Source organism: Carlito syrichta, unplaced genomic scaffold (assembly GCF_000164805.1).
Source record: "Carlito syrichta isolate Samal-C Ts95f unplaced genomic scaffold, Tarsius_syrichta-2.0.1 Scaffold241276, whole genome shotgun sequence".
NCBI lineage: Eukaryota > Metazoa > Chordata > Mammalia > Primates > Tarsiidae > Carlito > Carlito syrichta.
The window spans coordinates 225,806-241,732 of record NW_007185372.1 but is presented as its reverse complement, the minus strand read 5'-3'; the positions used below and the strand labels follow the sequence as shown (position 1 = coordinate 241,732).

The window sequence follows — 15,927 nt, the reverse complement described above, 5'->3', positions numbered from 1 at the left end:
CCGTGCACCCCGCCGCGCCGGGCAGGAAGATGGCGGGATCGGTGGCCGACAGCGACGCCGTAGTGGTGAGTGTGGCGGGGCGCGCGTCAGGCGCCCCCTTCCCGCCGCCGCCTGCTGCAGCCGTGCTGGGGCGCAGAGCAGCGGCAGGCCGGGTCCGGCCACCCCGCGGGGGAAGGCGCCCCGGTACCTGTGAGCTGGAGCCGGCTTGCGCGGCCGGTGTTGGGGGCGGGAGGGGCTCCCCGGGCTGGGGGGCTGTGGGCTGGGGAGGGTGTTCGGGGACGGATGGCAGGGTGGGGGTGCCCGACAGCCGCCTGTGTGCCGTGCCCCCGCCAGCCAGGTGTGTGCACGCTGCATGTGTGAGTGTGCGCGTGGGTGAGTGTGTCCGGGGCGCGCGCCCGCCACCGCCCTCGACGTCCCGGGGATTCCCCCTTGGAGATGGGTTGGTGCCCCGGGCTCCGGAGAGAAGTTGAGCGCCGCTGCTCCACTTCAGCCACGTCCCGGAGGACAGGCCTGGGCCACAGCGCTGCCAGAAGCGTTTGCATTTGGAGAGGGGCCTGTCCTCCGGCAGCGGGCTCTGGCTCCTCGGAGGACCTCGACCTTGATTTTGATCTGGATCTCAAGGGTTGGAGGATCTTCAGAAGCTTGGCTACCATGTGGAAAGGACGAGTTTTGTTCTAGGGGTTTATGCGATTATTTAAGGGACTATGAAGAGGCATCTGCAGGCACTGCCTGTGTGTATGTGGAGGGCTGCTGGATTCCACCAGATTTGTGTAGGTTCTTTCCCTATCCCCCCCCCAAAAGAATAGCTTATGGAAAGCCAATCTGTGTGTTTCTATTTTTAGAAACTAGACGATGGGCATTTAAACAACTCCTTGAGCTCTCCAGTTCAAGCCGACGTGTACTTCCCACGACTGGTAAATGATTTCACTCTGCGCTCTGTGTCTCTGCCTGTACCTGCCTTCCTTTCTAATTCATTTTCCTTGCATTTTCTAATGGGTCAGACCCTCAGGATCTGAGGGCTTGGCTTTTCCCTGACAGGCTTGTAAGATCCCTGTTTCTTCTCCAATCTTTTACAGATAGTTCCATTTTGTGGGCACATTAAAGGTGGCATGAGACCAGGCAAGAAGGTGCTAGTGATGGGCATCGTAGACCTCAACCCAGAGAGGTAAGGCAGAGTCCTTGTATCCAGCGTTGGGCTGGGCTCTGCCCACTCCTGTTGTGGTTTAATGCTCCTCCTCTTCCTCTCCTTGTGGACAGTGTTGCTAGTTGGAGTGCCAAGAAAGTACCATGTTCCCATGAAAAGAATGTGTATGAATCCCAGCCATCATTTCTCCAGACAGCTATTTATATCAGAGATTATAAATATACGCCCACATTTTCTCTTTGACCCTTAGGGAGACCAAAGGATTTTTTTTTTTTTTATTTTTTTATGGTTTTGAAACATGGTACTTGGAGCAAGAACTATCAAGATAAATAAGAACCCAACTTAAAATATTATTTCTCTGGTCAATTTCTGCAGTTGTATTTGAGAATTCTGAAATGAATTAAGACCCAGATGTTTGGGTACTTTGGGGTTTTTGAAATCTCTAATTTTATTTATTTTTAACTTCACCAAAGTTTTCACTAGAGCTTGTTTAAGGTGATGAAATAAACTGGTTTGAATTACTTACTTCTCCATAGTTTAACTGCTCTTAAAAGAGAGTAGTGGCCCGTTAAAAACAGATAAACCCAGAGAAAACAGAGAAAATATAGGGACCTGAATCATTTTGAAATGTTATCTCCAACCCTGAATAAATGAGGCTGTTTTCCTTTCAGCTTTGCAATCAGCTTGACCTGCGGTGACTCGGAAGATCCTCCTGCCGATGTGGCAATCGAACTCAAAGCTGTGTTCACAGACCGGCAGCTACTCAGAAATTCTTGTATATCCGGAGAAAGGGGTGAAGAGCAGTCAGCGATCCCTTACTTTCCGTTCATCCCAGACCAGCCATTCAGGGTGAGTACCTGGAGTGCCTCAGCCCCAGACACTGGCAGAGTGATGATGTTCTGTCTACCTAGTATGTGCCAAGAAAGAACACTTGAAGCAGCCAGAGTTTCTAAATGTCTAGGAAATTTGTCATCCAATGGTGAAAAAGAAATAAGATCAGAAGAGCTCAGTTTGCTGATATGCATTAATACTTACCAGTAGCTCTTAGCTCTATTTAGCTTGTACATTTAGTAAATAGACCTTTATTTCCATGTCTGGATTGTTAAGAATAAATACCTTTCTATGTAGTGCCCAACATAGTGTTCAAGCATATGTGGGGACCTGGGTCATTTTAAAATGTTATAGTAGATATCTGCCCTCAAATACCTGATTGACTAATAAATACTAAGCATCCACTTTTTAATAAAAAGATACACTTATCAATACACTTATTAATAAAGTGGCCAATTCTTAATATTATAAGCATTAATAAGGTTGAGACCTCTCAACCTTGTCCTTATGACTTTTTAAGAATATAATGATTATCATTTCACTTTTTCCTGTTTCCTTTGCTAATGAGGCCATGTCTTGTCCTTGTTTCCCCCTTGGGTTAATTAGCCTCAGTCTATTTCATGGATACAGGATGTGTGGCTGACAAATTCCTTCCCTTGGGCCTGGATGAATATAGACTTGCTCCCCACTATCTAGCGGGCAAGAAGCACAGCCCAAACTTACCACCCGGCCAGACAGCATTCGCAGCACCTTCCTCTATGAAGGACAATGCCTGATAAGAGGAGCAAATGTAATGTGTTAGAAAGGATTTACTGAAGCGTCACACATGATGATAAAGTTTTCATCATTGCATCTTGTTAACATTACATCACAACGATACTAACTCAGCAGCTCTGTATTACATGTATGAGGAGGGGACCCCCCCAAAAAAACCCAGAATATATTTATTAAAAATGGTGTACCTATTTTTACATGTTTAAACTTCAGTCACCTTCAAAGTATTCTCTGTTTGGTGCAATACACCTATCAAGATGCTTTTACCACCACTCTAAATGGTGTTTGAACTCATCAGTTTTGATCCCTTTTAGTGCTTCTGCTGTTTTTTGTTTCACCTTTTCTACATCGGCAAAACGTTTCCCTTTGAGGACTTTTTTCATCTGGGAAACCAAAAAATAAGTCGCTCGGGGTGAGATCAGGTGAATAGGGATGAGGATCGTGCAGGTTTTGGTCAAAAACTGCTGAACACTCAGCAGCAGTGTGGGCAGTGCTCTCATAAATCATCCATCATGAAATGAGCAAAAGTGTTGAAAGAATCTCCAAAAACAAAATTGCTGAAGCCGAACACAACCTCTCAAGACAACGCTAGCTGGTACACTGATGCCAATGGATTCCTAGAACACTTACCTAGCAGGGGAAGCCTGTACTACAAGAGGCCCACCTTCCAAAAGATAATTCTGGAGGTTTTTTGGTTCCCCCCTCATAAACCCAATAAAACAGAACTACTTGTAACCTGTTACTCTTCATCTGGAAATTTTCAAGGGCTTTATAAAGTCATTTTATTTCTCTTCCCTTCTTATAGTCTAAGAAAATAAGAATCCATAACTTTTATATCATTGATAGAATTGAGATTTTGCCATTCTAATTGTAGTCCAGGAAGGTACCCCTGACCCATTATCCTTCCCCAGCCCTTTCTCTAGAATGGTATTGTCCTCTTAGGCTCTTTTTGGCTGGGGCAATTTCTTAATGCAGATCTCAGAAGTGTGAGTAACCAGAGCTTCTGACTGCCAGGAGGAATATAATGCTCCCCAACAACAAAATAGAAGTGAAACAGGCACTTCTAGGTGATATAATTTTAGTAATAATATGAATTAAATGTGACTAATATCACATACAGAGTCTTTTCTTGCTTGGTGGATACCAGTGCTTTTAATAAATCCGTCATAGCACACTACCAATAATTAAACCCTATGGTAAATTACTTAAGCTAAGGAAAAGGAGAGGAAAAAGCTTTTACCTTATGGAATCAGTATTTCTGTTTGGCTTAACAAAGCCTTGTTAATTACACATCTTTGGTCCAATGGTAATTACTGTGTAACCTTCTCTCTGCTTTAGTGTTTACCATGTTTGAGTCTCTAGACTATTATTACGTTCTGCTAATGGGTACCTGTTTTGCCTGGTGAGGGGCTCCTCTGAAGGTGCTTAGAATTCCGAGGATGGCAGTGGAGGCATTAAGTGCCATATAAACACATCCATGCTACTTTACATCACTTTCTGGAGTGCAGGAAGAAGCGAGAAATGTTACAGCATAAACAATTTTAAATCTAAAAGGATATTACATAGTGTAGAGCAGCGATCCCCAACCTTTTTGGCATCAGGGACCAGTTTCATAGAAGATAATTTTTCCACAGACTGAGGGGAGGGGGATGGTTTCAGGATGATTCAAGTGCATAACATTTATTGTGTACTTTATTTCTGTTATTAGTACATTGTAATATATAATGAAATCATTATGCAGCCACCATCTAAAAAAAAAGAGGCATGGACAGCAGTGGCAATAAAATAATGGGCAAACCATGTGCAGACCAAAATAAGTGTTCAATTCTGACTTAAAGCCTACCCCAGATGCAGCTGTACAGTTGAAGTACATCAACTCACTTGCCACTCACTGATAGGATTTTGATATACATCTGCAAGCAATTGATTTATTATGGTCTCTGTACAGTCAAACCTCACAGTAATCTGTATTTGTAGCCGCTCCCCAGTGCTAACATTACCACCTCAGCTCCACCTCAAGACATTCAGGCATTAGATTTTCATAAGGAGTGTGCAACCTAGATCCCTCGCATATGCAGTTCACAATAGGGTTCACCATCCTATGAGAATCTAGTGCTGTGGCTATCTGACAGGAGGCAGAGCTCAAGCTGTTATATGAGTGATGGGAAGCAGCTTGCCTGTCACCTACCTCCTGCTGTGTGGCCTAACAGGCCACTCCATGGTGGGGAGAGGGGCTGGGGACCCCAATTGAGCTGTGGTTCTCAAAGTGTGTTCTCTATTCTAGCAACATTAGTATTACCTTGGAACTTGGTAGAAATGCAGATTCTTACACCTTATCCTAGACCAAGTGAATTGAAAATTTAGGGAGTGGAGCCCAACAATCTGTGTTCTAACAAGCCCTCTGCACGGTCCCTTTGCATTCTAATGTTTGTGAACCACTGAAGATACTGCTTTTCTGTCTCTAAAATGAAGTATTATTTATTTGTTTCCCCCAGCAAAGTTCATAGAAATTGTGAATTGAGATTTTTTTTTTTTTTCCAGGTGGAAATTCTCTGTGAACACCCACGTTTCAGAGTGTTTGTGGATGGACACCAACTTTTTGATTTTTACCATCGCATTCAAACATTGTCTGCCATCGACACCATAAAGATAAATGGGGACCTCCAGATCACCAAGCTTGGCTGATGTTAAACCACCTCAATTTCAAAAAGGACCACGTGCCGCAACTATCTGACTATTGGTCTGGAAGAAGTGTCCTAGCAAGATCTGGAGACTTGAAAATAAAACAAGACAAATAGCAAGCTTCACTGTCTCTTTTTCTGTGCAGTCTAAGCCCAAAGTGACAGCTTCAACCATGGTTTGCCCTTGAAAAAAAAGCTGTTGGGACAAAGACATCGAGCCATTATTCCCAGAACAAAGTAATATACATGTATGCTGGATTTTATTCAGACTAAACTAAAATGGACTTGTGATGATTTGTGATTTGGTAGCAAATTATTCATCTTTTCAAAGCAAGGTGTTGCTTAGAAACAGAAGTGCTAAAGACACTAAAACAATAACAACAACGGTACACCGAAATGAACGCATTTCTGCACTGACGTGGAATTGTGTAGCACAACTAACATTTTAGTCAGGGTATTTACATAGAATGTAGGTTGTTCAAGTTTTGTTTGTTCTTTCTGTTTTGTTTTTGTTTTGCACAGCATAATGTTAATTCAGATTGTTGAAGCTTTCTTGTAGTTATTTATTTATACTCAAGTATGTATTAGAGAATGAGCAGTGTCTCAAGAACAGCAAACTATAAACTTTTGAATGTACAAATATCTTAGGTCCAAGGGGGAAAAGTATGTATTACAATTATGAAACAGGTGAATTTCTACCTAAAAGAATTGGGTCATATTCTTCATACCCCTAAACTTAGGATCTTTTGATATAAATTGCTGTAAGTGCTTTTGGGAAAACTTTGCAACATTTCGATAAACTGCTTTTCAAGTTACAGTATTGTTGATTATGTAAAATTCTATTTACATTGCTTTTTCTCTTTACTGTGAATTAGCACAGTATTGGCTACCTTAAGACTAATTAACTACTTCTCCCTAGGTTTGTATAATAGCTCATTGAGTTGTTATTAAATTAATTGCAAACACATAAGAGGTGATTGCAGAGACAATTTTTAAAATGACTATTACATAAAACTTTAAAAAGAATAATTTGAAAATGATTATGGAATGCAGTGTAAAGCAGAAGCAAATGGCCCTGAATAACTTACTTAGAAGTAATTTATATCAACATAAGCTGTTAGCTCATTGTATAACTTTTCTTATGTGACCCTCACCAATATCCCTAAGTAATGCCTTTGGAGCTTCAGAGTAGAAGATGCTTCCTACTGTGTTGACTGTGAGACAGTAGGATTAGATGGGATCCAGATTAGGACATAATGCAGTCAGTTTATCTGAAAGGTGAACTCCCAGGACTCCAAGTCTTTGAGTCCAGCCAATAGTGTAGATGCTTCCAGTTAAGCTGTAGGTGTTTCCCTTCACATGTGGAACTGATCAAACAGCAGGGTGACTCCAGCAGGAGGCTGCAGTACTGTGACCATCACAAGGCAGAGAATGGTTGGAGTACTGGATGCTGGATTTCACGAGCTGCACTGGCCCTGGAGAGAAGGACCCTTGGCATTGCTTTGGTCAGGTAGTGGGGGAAGACAGGGGTACTGGGGTGGGGGTGTATTTATATATAATTTAGGTTTTGTTTGTACAGCATACTATGTCTTGTAATGACACGTCCTTGTCCTGCTTTGCTTTTGTGTTTTTTATACAACATGCAGGGGCACTGAAGTGGTAATGTCATTTTCAGGTGTCAAGAATGTAGACAGTGTTTCAGTACCAAAGTCTAAGACAAAGCAAACTAAAATTGTGAATTTTTTGTAGATGATATATATATATTTGGATTCTTCTCAACTTTGAACCTGTTTGGCACTGTTCCATAGTGTGATATGTATATAAAGATATTGTGTCCAGCGAGACCAGCTCCAAGGAAAACTTTATGTACCAGCTGACTTAATTCAGCCATATACAGCCATGAGGGCTGTTCTGTGGCTCTAGGTGTCTTGAAGCCTATGGTTAACTTCTCATGGCTTGTCTCTAAAAAGTTTGAGGAGTGTTTGTAGAGAGACTTAAAGAACACCCTAAAATATATTTGTAATAGTTTTGATTCAGCCTATGGTGGAAGACCCCCTAGATGGACCCTTTCAAGTGGCCAACCATTCCCACCTACTGCATAATTCAGTGGAAACTAGAGGAGCAGGGAGTATAACTGATTGGAATTGACACTCTTGTTCTCTCTACCTATCAGCTAACTCATTAGCAGCCAAGCCCTTCGGCAACATAGTGCGAAAATAGAGTGTTAACTCTGTTTTTCAGTGAGGTCAGTGGAACCTCTTGGATAAATCAGTTGGGATTCATCTAAACAGTATGATGATTTGATTCAGGGATAGCTAAATTAGCAGGGGATTCATCCAGTTGTACTAAATGGTTAGCTATAAACTGGAAACACCCTCTCCTGGGCCTGTGAGGTCTAAAGTGAGAATTTCAGGATGGAAAGTGCAATTTAAAGCTTCACAGGAAAGTATTTGGGTATGTAAGGAGTTTTTTCTGACCAGAGCCCTTGTTTCACAATAACCAAAATCAAGAAATATAAATAACAATCAGGCTCTGGGGGAATAGAAGGCAGGCTGTAGACAATCTGTCCGTTTCTATAGCAGAATTGGAGTGAATGTGTGTATCTACTTAAAATGTTAATATAAGTGACTTCTACTTTTTGGGCTATCCCAGAATTGTTTTTAAAATATTATTTTTTTAAATTTTGAAACCCCATTTCAAATCTTGCTAATTTCAGTTCAAAACTCCCTGGGGGCTCACTTTTAGAATTGATGATTTGTTAAAATGGTAAATCATTTAATTTGCATTAAAAATAATATCCAAAAAGAGGGAGGTAGCCCTATTGCCTTGAGAGAAACAGCCTTGGCATTTTCTGGCATTGATGTAGAAATAATGTTCCTATGATGACATATTTTCAAAGAAACACTTTCTTATTTACTGCGTGGTGTAAAATGTGCTAAATGTGTTGTTACATTATGTCACTGCTGAAAGTTATTTGCACTATAATAAAGGAATTTTCTACAAAATGATTTCCAGTTTATAACATGATAAATTTGGCACCAGGTATAATGTACTTAGCATCAACCATGTGGTGTAGCAATGATTTTTCACTTTTTTTTTTTTTCCCACACTCCAAAACCACAATTTTCCTGGTCTTTCCACATTGGTAAAGGGAAGGAAAGTGTCTCAGCAGCCTTCAGAGGCCTAATAATTTACATTGTGCACACACTGGGTTTTTTTTTTTTGGTTTTTTTTGAGTTGGAGTCTCACTCTGTCGCCCAGACTGGAGTGCAGTGGCTGCTCCCGGCCACAGCCTCGACCTGCTGGGCTCCGGCAATCCCTCTGTCTCAGCCTTCCAAGTAGCTGGAACTACAGGCACACGCTACCACACCTGGCTCATTTTTTATTTATTGTAGAGATGAGGTCTCACCAAGTTGCCCAGGCAAGTCTCGAACCCGCTGGCTCAGGAAATCCTCCCAATCCTCAGCCTCCCAAAGGCACGGGATTACAGCCTGAGCCACTGAGCCCGGCTTGGATTTTTTTTTTTAAGCATAATTTGCTTACAGCAAATTCACTTTTTTTTTTTTGATGTATAGTACTATGTACTATGAGCTTTAACACATGCATAGATTCATGCAACTACCATCTCAATCGGAAGACAAAATCTTTTCGTCCCCCGAATTTCCCTACGCTACTCCTTTGTAGTTAAATGTCCCTCATTCCTTACCCTAATTAGGCAACTGTTCTTCCTTTCTATGGTTTTGCATTTTTCTGAATGTTACAAAAACAGAATCATACTGATATGTAACATTTTGGGTTGACTTTCAATTTGCATAATGCATAATGCACTCCATTGTATGGACATACCTTGGTTCTTTATCCATTCACTTGTTCTTAGTAAATATCGTCTTCGTATAGTGTATATACAAAGTCAAGACTGCATTTCCCTTGTCTTCTTTTTCCTATGGTTTGAATGATAAGGGAGGAAATTTAATCCCTTGGCTGCTCAGCCTACATACAAAACTAGAAGTTTGCCCAGCTTCAGTTATCGGTGAATGGTAGATTTATTCATATGCTAGATCTAGGATCCTATTTACACCTTAATTTTATTAATCCTATCCTTTTTTCTAAGGGTGTGGGGCTGTGAGTCTAGTTTGTTGTTTTCTCTGTCACAGCTTTTACAGTTAAGAACAGGCAAGGAGAGGCCTGTTTAGGTGGGGACAATTTGCTTAGGATGATGGGCGGAGATAGGAGAGCTTCCCCTGCACCCTCATCTGGCTAGGAATGTCCTCTGGGTGTGTAACATTTTACTTGTGCTATGACAGCATTTTGGATTTGAGGCCTGGAAAATAGTCATAATTGGAGCCTTTGAGTGCCACAAACCCTTAAGGCCTTTTTTCATTCAACAGGTATTTACTGAACTGTGTCAATTGCTGTTCTAGGCTCTTGGATCCATCAGTGAGTTGTCTTCAGTGGTTTTAAACTTGAACGTGCTTAAGAGGCAAAAGTCTGCACCTTCCTGCCCCACCACTGGCCCCCGGAAAATTCTGGTTCAGTAGGTATGGAATAGGGCCCAAGGATTTGTATTTTTGGGGGGGGGGGAGGTTGTATTTTTAAGAAGTACCCTGGATGGTATAGATGGTCCTAGATCCCAGATTCAGTAACTCTGCCTTGGGAACTTGTACATGCCCTGTCAAATCAAACTGTTAAGTAGTATGCGCCTTGGAATTCCAATCTATAGATGTTATTCTGTGAAAACTGCATTTCAACCCAGAAGCATCCCTGCTCTGTCAAAATCCTGCAACTGTCATTACAACTATGTGTCATTGTCCCTGACTTAACCTCTTCTCCCTCCACTCCTGCCTCTACTCAGAAATAAAATCTGTAGATAATCCCGTTCCTTTGGGAGGCTGAGATGAGTGGATTGCCTGAGCCCGCGGCTTCGAGACCCGCCTGGGCAGCGAGACCTCATCTCTACAATAAATCAAAAAATCAGCCGGGCGTGGTAGCGCATGCCTGTAGTTCTGGCTACTCCGTAGGCTGAGGTGGAAGGATCGCTGGAGGCCAGCAGGTCGAGGCTGCGGTGGCCGGGAGTGGCCACTGCACTCCAGTCTGGGCGACAGAGTGAGACTCCAACTCAAAAACAAAAAAAGATTGAGGTTGTGGAGGAGGCCCATCTTCCTTCTTCAGAAGCATTTCAATTAGTTATTAACTGGAGAATCACCAGGGTGGGCCCCAATTGTTCTGGAAGGTAAATACACATGGTGGCTTATAACTTGCAAAGAGCAAAAAGTAGTGGCCCATGTGAGCTTTCCTGGCACTTTCAAATGAATTTAAAGCCTCTCTTTCGCAAGAAAATGTAACTGACTATGTAGACAATGCTACATGGTTGCCTTGAGCCATATCCTAATCCACCATGTTAATTTCACAATGATTTTTTTTCCTTAAAAGAAGTCTGCGCAAGGTCTTGCAAAATATATACTTCATCATAATTAATTAAAATAGGTGTATCTAAGGTGCCGAAACAATACCCAACCTAGAGAGCAGAGGAAGAAATAGCCACAGACTCTTTCTCTTGCTTTGATACACCCTTCTCAGGGAAAGATGGTGACTAGGTGAGCAAACAGAGGGTGAGAGCCATCATTGTTTGATAGGACAACACAGTCCCTAAATCATAGGCCCTGGGAAGTGGCCAGCCAGTCACAAGCCTTGGGGATGATATGGGGTTTGGGGAGGCCTCCAAGCTTTCGTGAGTCAGAACAATAACAAAGGTTTGCTAATAATCCCAACACATACCTTTCTGCCAGTATTCTGTCATTAATCCTTAAAAGACAGATGCAAGGAAAGTTTACCTAAACAGTTGGTCTGGGAACAGAAGGAAGTGAAGCGGTGAATCTGTGGTGAGGAGTGGGGTTGGAATGGGGTACCGGTGCCCCCAGATTTATAGTGTGTGCTCAGAGGGACACTTTAATCCTCCAGCCTTAACCTTTCTTCTGTGAGATTTCAATGCCACTTGCAATGATGTGTCTGTAAGAGCTAAGGGTGACAACAGGTTGAACAGGATTAAAACATCTCTTAGAGCTGATAAAGTCAGGGTTTAAAATAATCATGACACCAATTTCTATAATAATTCACCATTTTATAAAGAAACTATCAAAAGTGCTAATTCAGCCAGACACAGTGGCTCACACCTGTAATCTCAGCACTTTGGGAGGCGGAGGCGAGAGGATTGCCTGAATCCAGGGGTTCAAGACCAGTCTGGACAACTTGGCGAGACCTCATCTCTACAATAAATAAAAAAATTAGCCGGGTATAGTGGCATGTGCCTGTGGGTCCGGCTACCTGGAAGGCTGAGGCAGAAGAATCACCTGAGCCCAGTGGGTTGAGGCTGCGGTGGCTGTGTGCATGCCACTGCACTCCAGCCTGGAGACAGAGTGGGACTCCTACTCAAAAAAACAAACAGAAAAAGTTCTAATCCTTGAGGTTGTGGTTTGGTTGTGGTCTAATCCATCATTGTATGCTTTTCATATAGTTTTACTGGAGTCTCATTGCATTTAAAATCTAACCAAAAACTAGCAGTATATTAGACAATATTTAGAATGGCATTTGGAAAATATACTTAAGGATTTTTTTTTACTATGAATTATTGCAGCTGTTTCAATATTAGAAAGCAAAGATTCTTCCTAATGCAATAAAAATGATCTTTAGATCAGCATGAAATGATGTTTAATGTTTTAATAAAAAGTGAATAAGGATAATATGCACAAAACAATAAGGAACTGCCAAAAACAATTTTTTTTAAATGAGAAGCTTCAGCCGGGCTCGGTGGCTCAGCCTGTAATCCCACCCCTTTAGGAGGCTGAGGTGAGTGGATTGCCTGAGCCCGCAGGTTCAAGACCCGCCTGGGCAGCGAGACCTCATCTCTACAATAAATCAAAAAATCAGCCTGGCGTGGTAGCACGTGCCTGTAATTCCGGCCACTCGGAAGGCTGAGGCGGAGGGATCGCGGAGCCCAGCGGGTAGAGGCTGCGGTGGCCGGGAGCGGCCACTGCACTCCAGTCTGGGCGACAGAGTGAGACTCCAACTCAAAAAAAAAAAAAAAATAAGAATCTTCATGGAGTAGTGTGGTCTGTTACTCTAAGATTCTCATTAACCATTCATTTATCACTTATTTATTTAAATCCTCAAAAAAAAATCATATACACTATAGAGCAAGTCCATAGTCTTTTATTTGAAGAGGCTGGAAATAGACCTGCTCTCATAAGTCTCTGATTAAAGTCAGATATTGAGGTTATCTCACAGATTAGCTTGTTTGTATTTTGGCAACTAGTATGTTTTTTACCTTTGTAAATAATGTAAATTATTGACTTGGGAGTCCCCTTGCAATTTTCAATAACTTCAAAATTAAGTAAATTACTTTAAAAATTTAACCTCCTAAGTTGAAAGGGCAAATACTGGTGTTCTTAATAATTTGTGCTTTTAAAGTATGTCTGTAAGGTTAATCATGTCCGTAGTTCCTTTCTGCTATAAAAAAAAAATCACTCATAACTGATGCTCATGAGGCTAGATCTGAATGAAGCACTTTTATATGAAGGCACCATATTAGTCACTGTGGGTTTTAAAAAACATATACCATGTCCCTTTGAAGAATTTATGATTTAACTGGAAAGATAAGATGTTTACATATACTATATATGTGAAGACGTATGTCAATAAATAATTAGAGCCAGACTGCGTTGGCAGAACTTTGCATGCTGCAGGAGATTTGGAAGGACACAGTTTGTCACTCACTGGGGTGATGGGGGTCAGTGGGTGGTGCACTCAGGCCTAAACAACTTCATCTGGGTTTTCAAGGACCTGAATGCCCTTGTGCCTTTGTGGGCACAAATACTAACTATGGGTTTGGTCTGTGAGGCCAGGGTTGTGTTTCTTTCTTTCTTTCTTTTTGTTTTTGATTTGGAATCTCACTCTGTCACCCAGGTTGGAGTGCAGTGGCACACTCACGGCCACTGCAGCTTCGACCTGCTGGGTTCAGGTGATCCTTCCGCATTAGCCTTCCAAATAGCTGGAACTACAGGCGTGTGCCACCATGCCTGGCTAATTTTTTTATTTATTGTAGAGACGAGATGTGTGTTGCTCAGGCTGGTCTCGAAATCCTGAGTTCAGGCAATCCTCTAGCCTCCATCTCCCAAAGTGCTGGGATTACAGGCATGAGCCACCACACCCAGTAGGGTTGTGTTTTCTAAAGCTCAGCAACGCTTTAAATTGTTGTTGAAATTCTAACACCCCTCACTGGCCCCGCCCCCCACCAAAGAAAGAGTTCAGGGAGAAATGTTGTGTTCTTTAATTACAAAACACATGGGTGACTGGTGGAGATCCTTTAATGAAACTCTAAACAAAGGGCTGCTCCGTAGACTCTCTATAAGAATCACAACATAAATGCACTTAATGTATTCAAACTTCAACTCCACACATTTGGCACCAACACACACACACACACACACACACACACACACACACACACACACAATCACCATATATAGAAAAAGAGTCATTTACATATGATAGGCAATTCCACCTGTCATCTCAATGAAAGAGCAGGCAGTTTAAGAATGGAGATGTAATTCAAATGTGCCTTCAGTTGGTTCTGTTTCCCATTCTCTCACAGTTGAACCCTCTAGCTCCCTGCAATGTTATGTCAGTGTTTGCAGATACCATTGGTGTTTCTTATACATGGCCCCTGACTACAAACCAAATCCTGGTGCTCAACCAAAGAAACAAAGGTCTGCCCCAATACTAGATTAAAAACTGCAGTATTAAGTTCACTACAAGACAGTCTCAAAGTAACCCCTCTCTAAGGGATTTTTCAAGGAAATTTTTGGCATTAACATATGTTTGTTGGCCAGGCTCAGTGGCTCAGCCTGTAATCCCAGCACTTTGGGAGGCCAACGCGAGTAGATTGCTTGAACCCGCAGGTTCAAGACCCACCTGGACAACTTGGCAAGACCTGGTCTCTACAATAAATCAAAAATTAGCCTGACGAGCTAGCACGCACCTGTAGTTCCGGCTACTCAGAAGACTGAGGTGGAAGAATCGCCAGAGCCCAGCAGATCGAAGCTGTGGTGGCCGGAAGCATGCCACTGCACTCCAGTCTGGATGACACAATGAGACTCCAACTCAAAAAAAAAAAAAGATATGTTTGTTTTACTTGTGATGACTTTGCCTTACATGTACTGAATTTTGTACCTAACCTAAGAGTGAGACAGAATGCTGCTGTTTGTCCTGTGTAGAAAAATTGTCTTGTTTATACTTAACAGTCACTTCCTTGATAGCAGAATCCTTCTATGAGCTCTGATTCCTAGGCACAGCATTGCCCAAGAAAATTTTCCACACTGTTGGAAATGTTCTATAATCTGCACTGTCCAATATGGTAACCACTGGCCACATTTAATTAAGCATTAAAATGAGGAACTGAATTCCATTTCATGTCATTTTAATTAATTTAAATTTAAATGGCCACAAGTAGCTAGTGGCTACAGTACTTGGCAGTACTGTACAAGTGGGCTTAAATCTGGTCTGGATCCTCAGAGAATATCAGGGGCAGCAGAAGTTTCTCATTTAAACCCTCGGGTTCAGGAAAGTCCAGGTGCTTTCTAAAGGCTAGTGATTGCTGAGTCACGCAAGGCACCCAAGTGCTCCTAGTAAAGGAAGAAAGAGTCCTCTGGCAGTTCAGAAAGACAGGCAAGTTGAGAAGGAAGTGGCAACTCTGTGGTCCCAGACTCTGCTCAGTGGAGCCACACCCAAGTTCTAGTATGAGGGGACTACCACAAACCTTCTGCTTCTCTGCAACCCCCACTCCCTGGAGACTGAAGGGGAAGATAGCAGCAGAAGGGCAACATTCTGCATTTAGTTGCACAGCCAGCCAGCATTTCCCGAGCAGCACCCAGATGCCCGATATGGTGCCGGATGCCAGCAGTGGTGCTGGCAGCTGCAGCAGTGCCTACTGGGCCTGTCTTCAGCCACCTCCATACAGCTGTCAGCAGTAGCAGTGATGTCACCACTGAGAGCAGGAGCATAGCTGTCCATTTAGGCATTGTACTGCTGATCAGGAGCATTTATTTATTTTTGTTTTTATGTCTAAACCACAAGTGGCTGGTCTGATAGGAACGGTCTTGGGTTCACCTGACCAATTTTGAAGGATGCAGCGCTTTGCCATGTCCTCAAAAAGCAAACCTCCAGAAAGTGTTTGGGAGCAAGAAGTTTCAAAGACAATTTTGTAGGAAGTGTATTTCATCACACACCATCCAAGAAACAAGGACATAAAAATCCCTATTAGACTTTTTTTTTCTCCTCCAAGTCCCTTTGTAGCTTCTAGCCTTTAGGACCCTCTCCTAGACAGCTTCTAAATATCCCCCAGTCCAAATGCAGAGCTATTTGGCCTATGCAAACTCTCTTGGGGCCTTTTTAAAACATTCATTCAGCAAGTGCCATTTTCTCCACAGAGAAGATTCTACCCCT

General features: G+C 42.4%; 1 protein-coding gene across 2 annotated transcripts; it reads left to right on the top strand.

Annotated features, from left to right (window-relative positions):
* Positions 1-7: 7 nt before the first annotated feature.
* Positions 8-8,436, top strand: LGALSL (galectin like). Of its 2 annotated transcripts, XR_002481586.1 has the most exons (6): positions 8-65; positions 843-914; positions 1,077-1,165; positions 1,816-1,993; positions 5,291-5,558; positions 5,590-8,436. XR_002481586.1 is itself a non-coding variant. In XM_008051879.2 (5 exons), the coding sequence occupies exons 1-5, from the start codon at positions 30-32 to the stop codon at positions 5,432-5,434; spliced, it is 519 nt and encodes a 172-aa protein (XP_008050070.1). In that variant the 5' UTR covers positions 11-29; the 3' UTR covers positions 5,435-8,436. The 2 variants fall into 2 exon arrangements, 1 of the variants encoding a protein (XP_008050070.1); XM_008051879.2 differs by having other exon boundaries at positions 11-65; positions 5,291-8,436.
* The last annotated feature ends 7,491 nt before the right edge of the window (positions 8,437-15,927 follow it).

Coding starts and splice junctions, on each gene's coding strand:
- LGALSL (XM_008051879.2), top strand. CDS start 30: ATGGCGGGATCGGTGGCCGACAGCGACGCCGTAGTG. Junction 66..842: donor CCGACAGCGACGCCGTAGTG/GTGAGTGTGGCG, acceptor TTCTATTTTTAG/AAACTAGACGATGGGCATTT. Junction 915..1,076: donor ACGTGTACTTCCCACGACTG/GTAAATGATTTC, acceptor AATCTTTTACAG/ATAGTTCCATTTTGTGGGCA.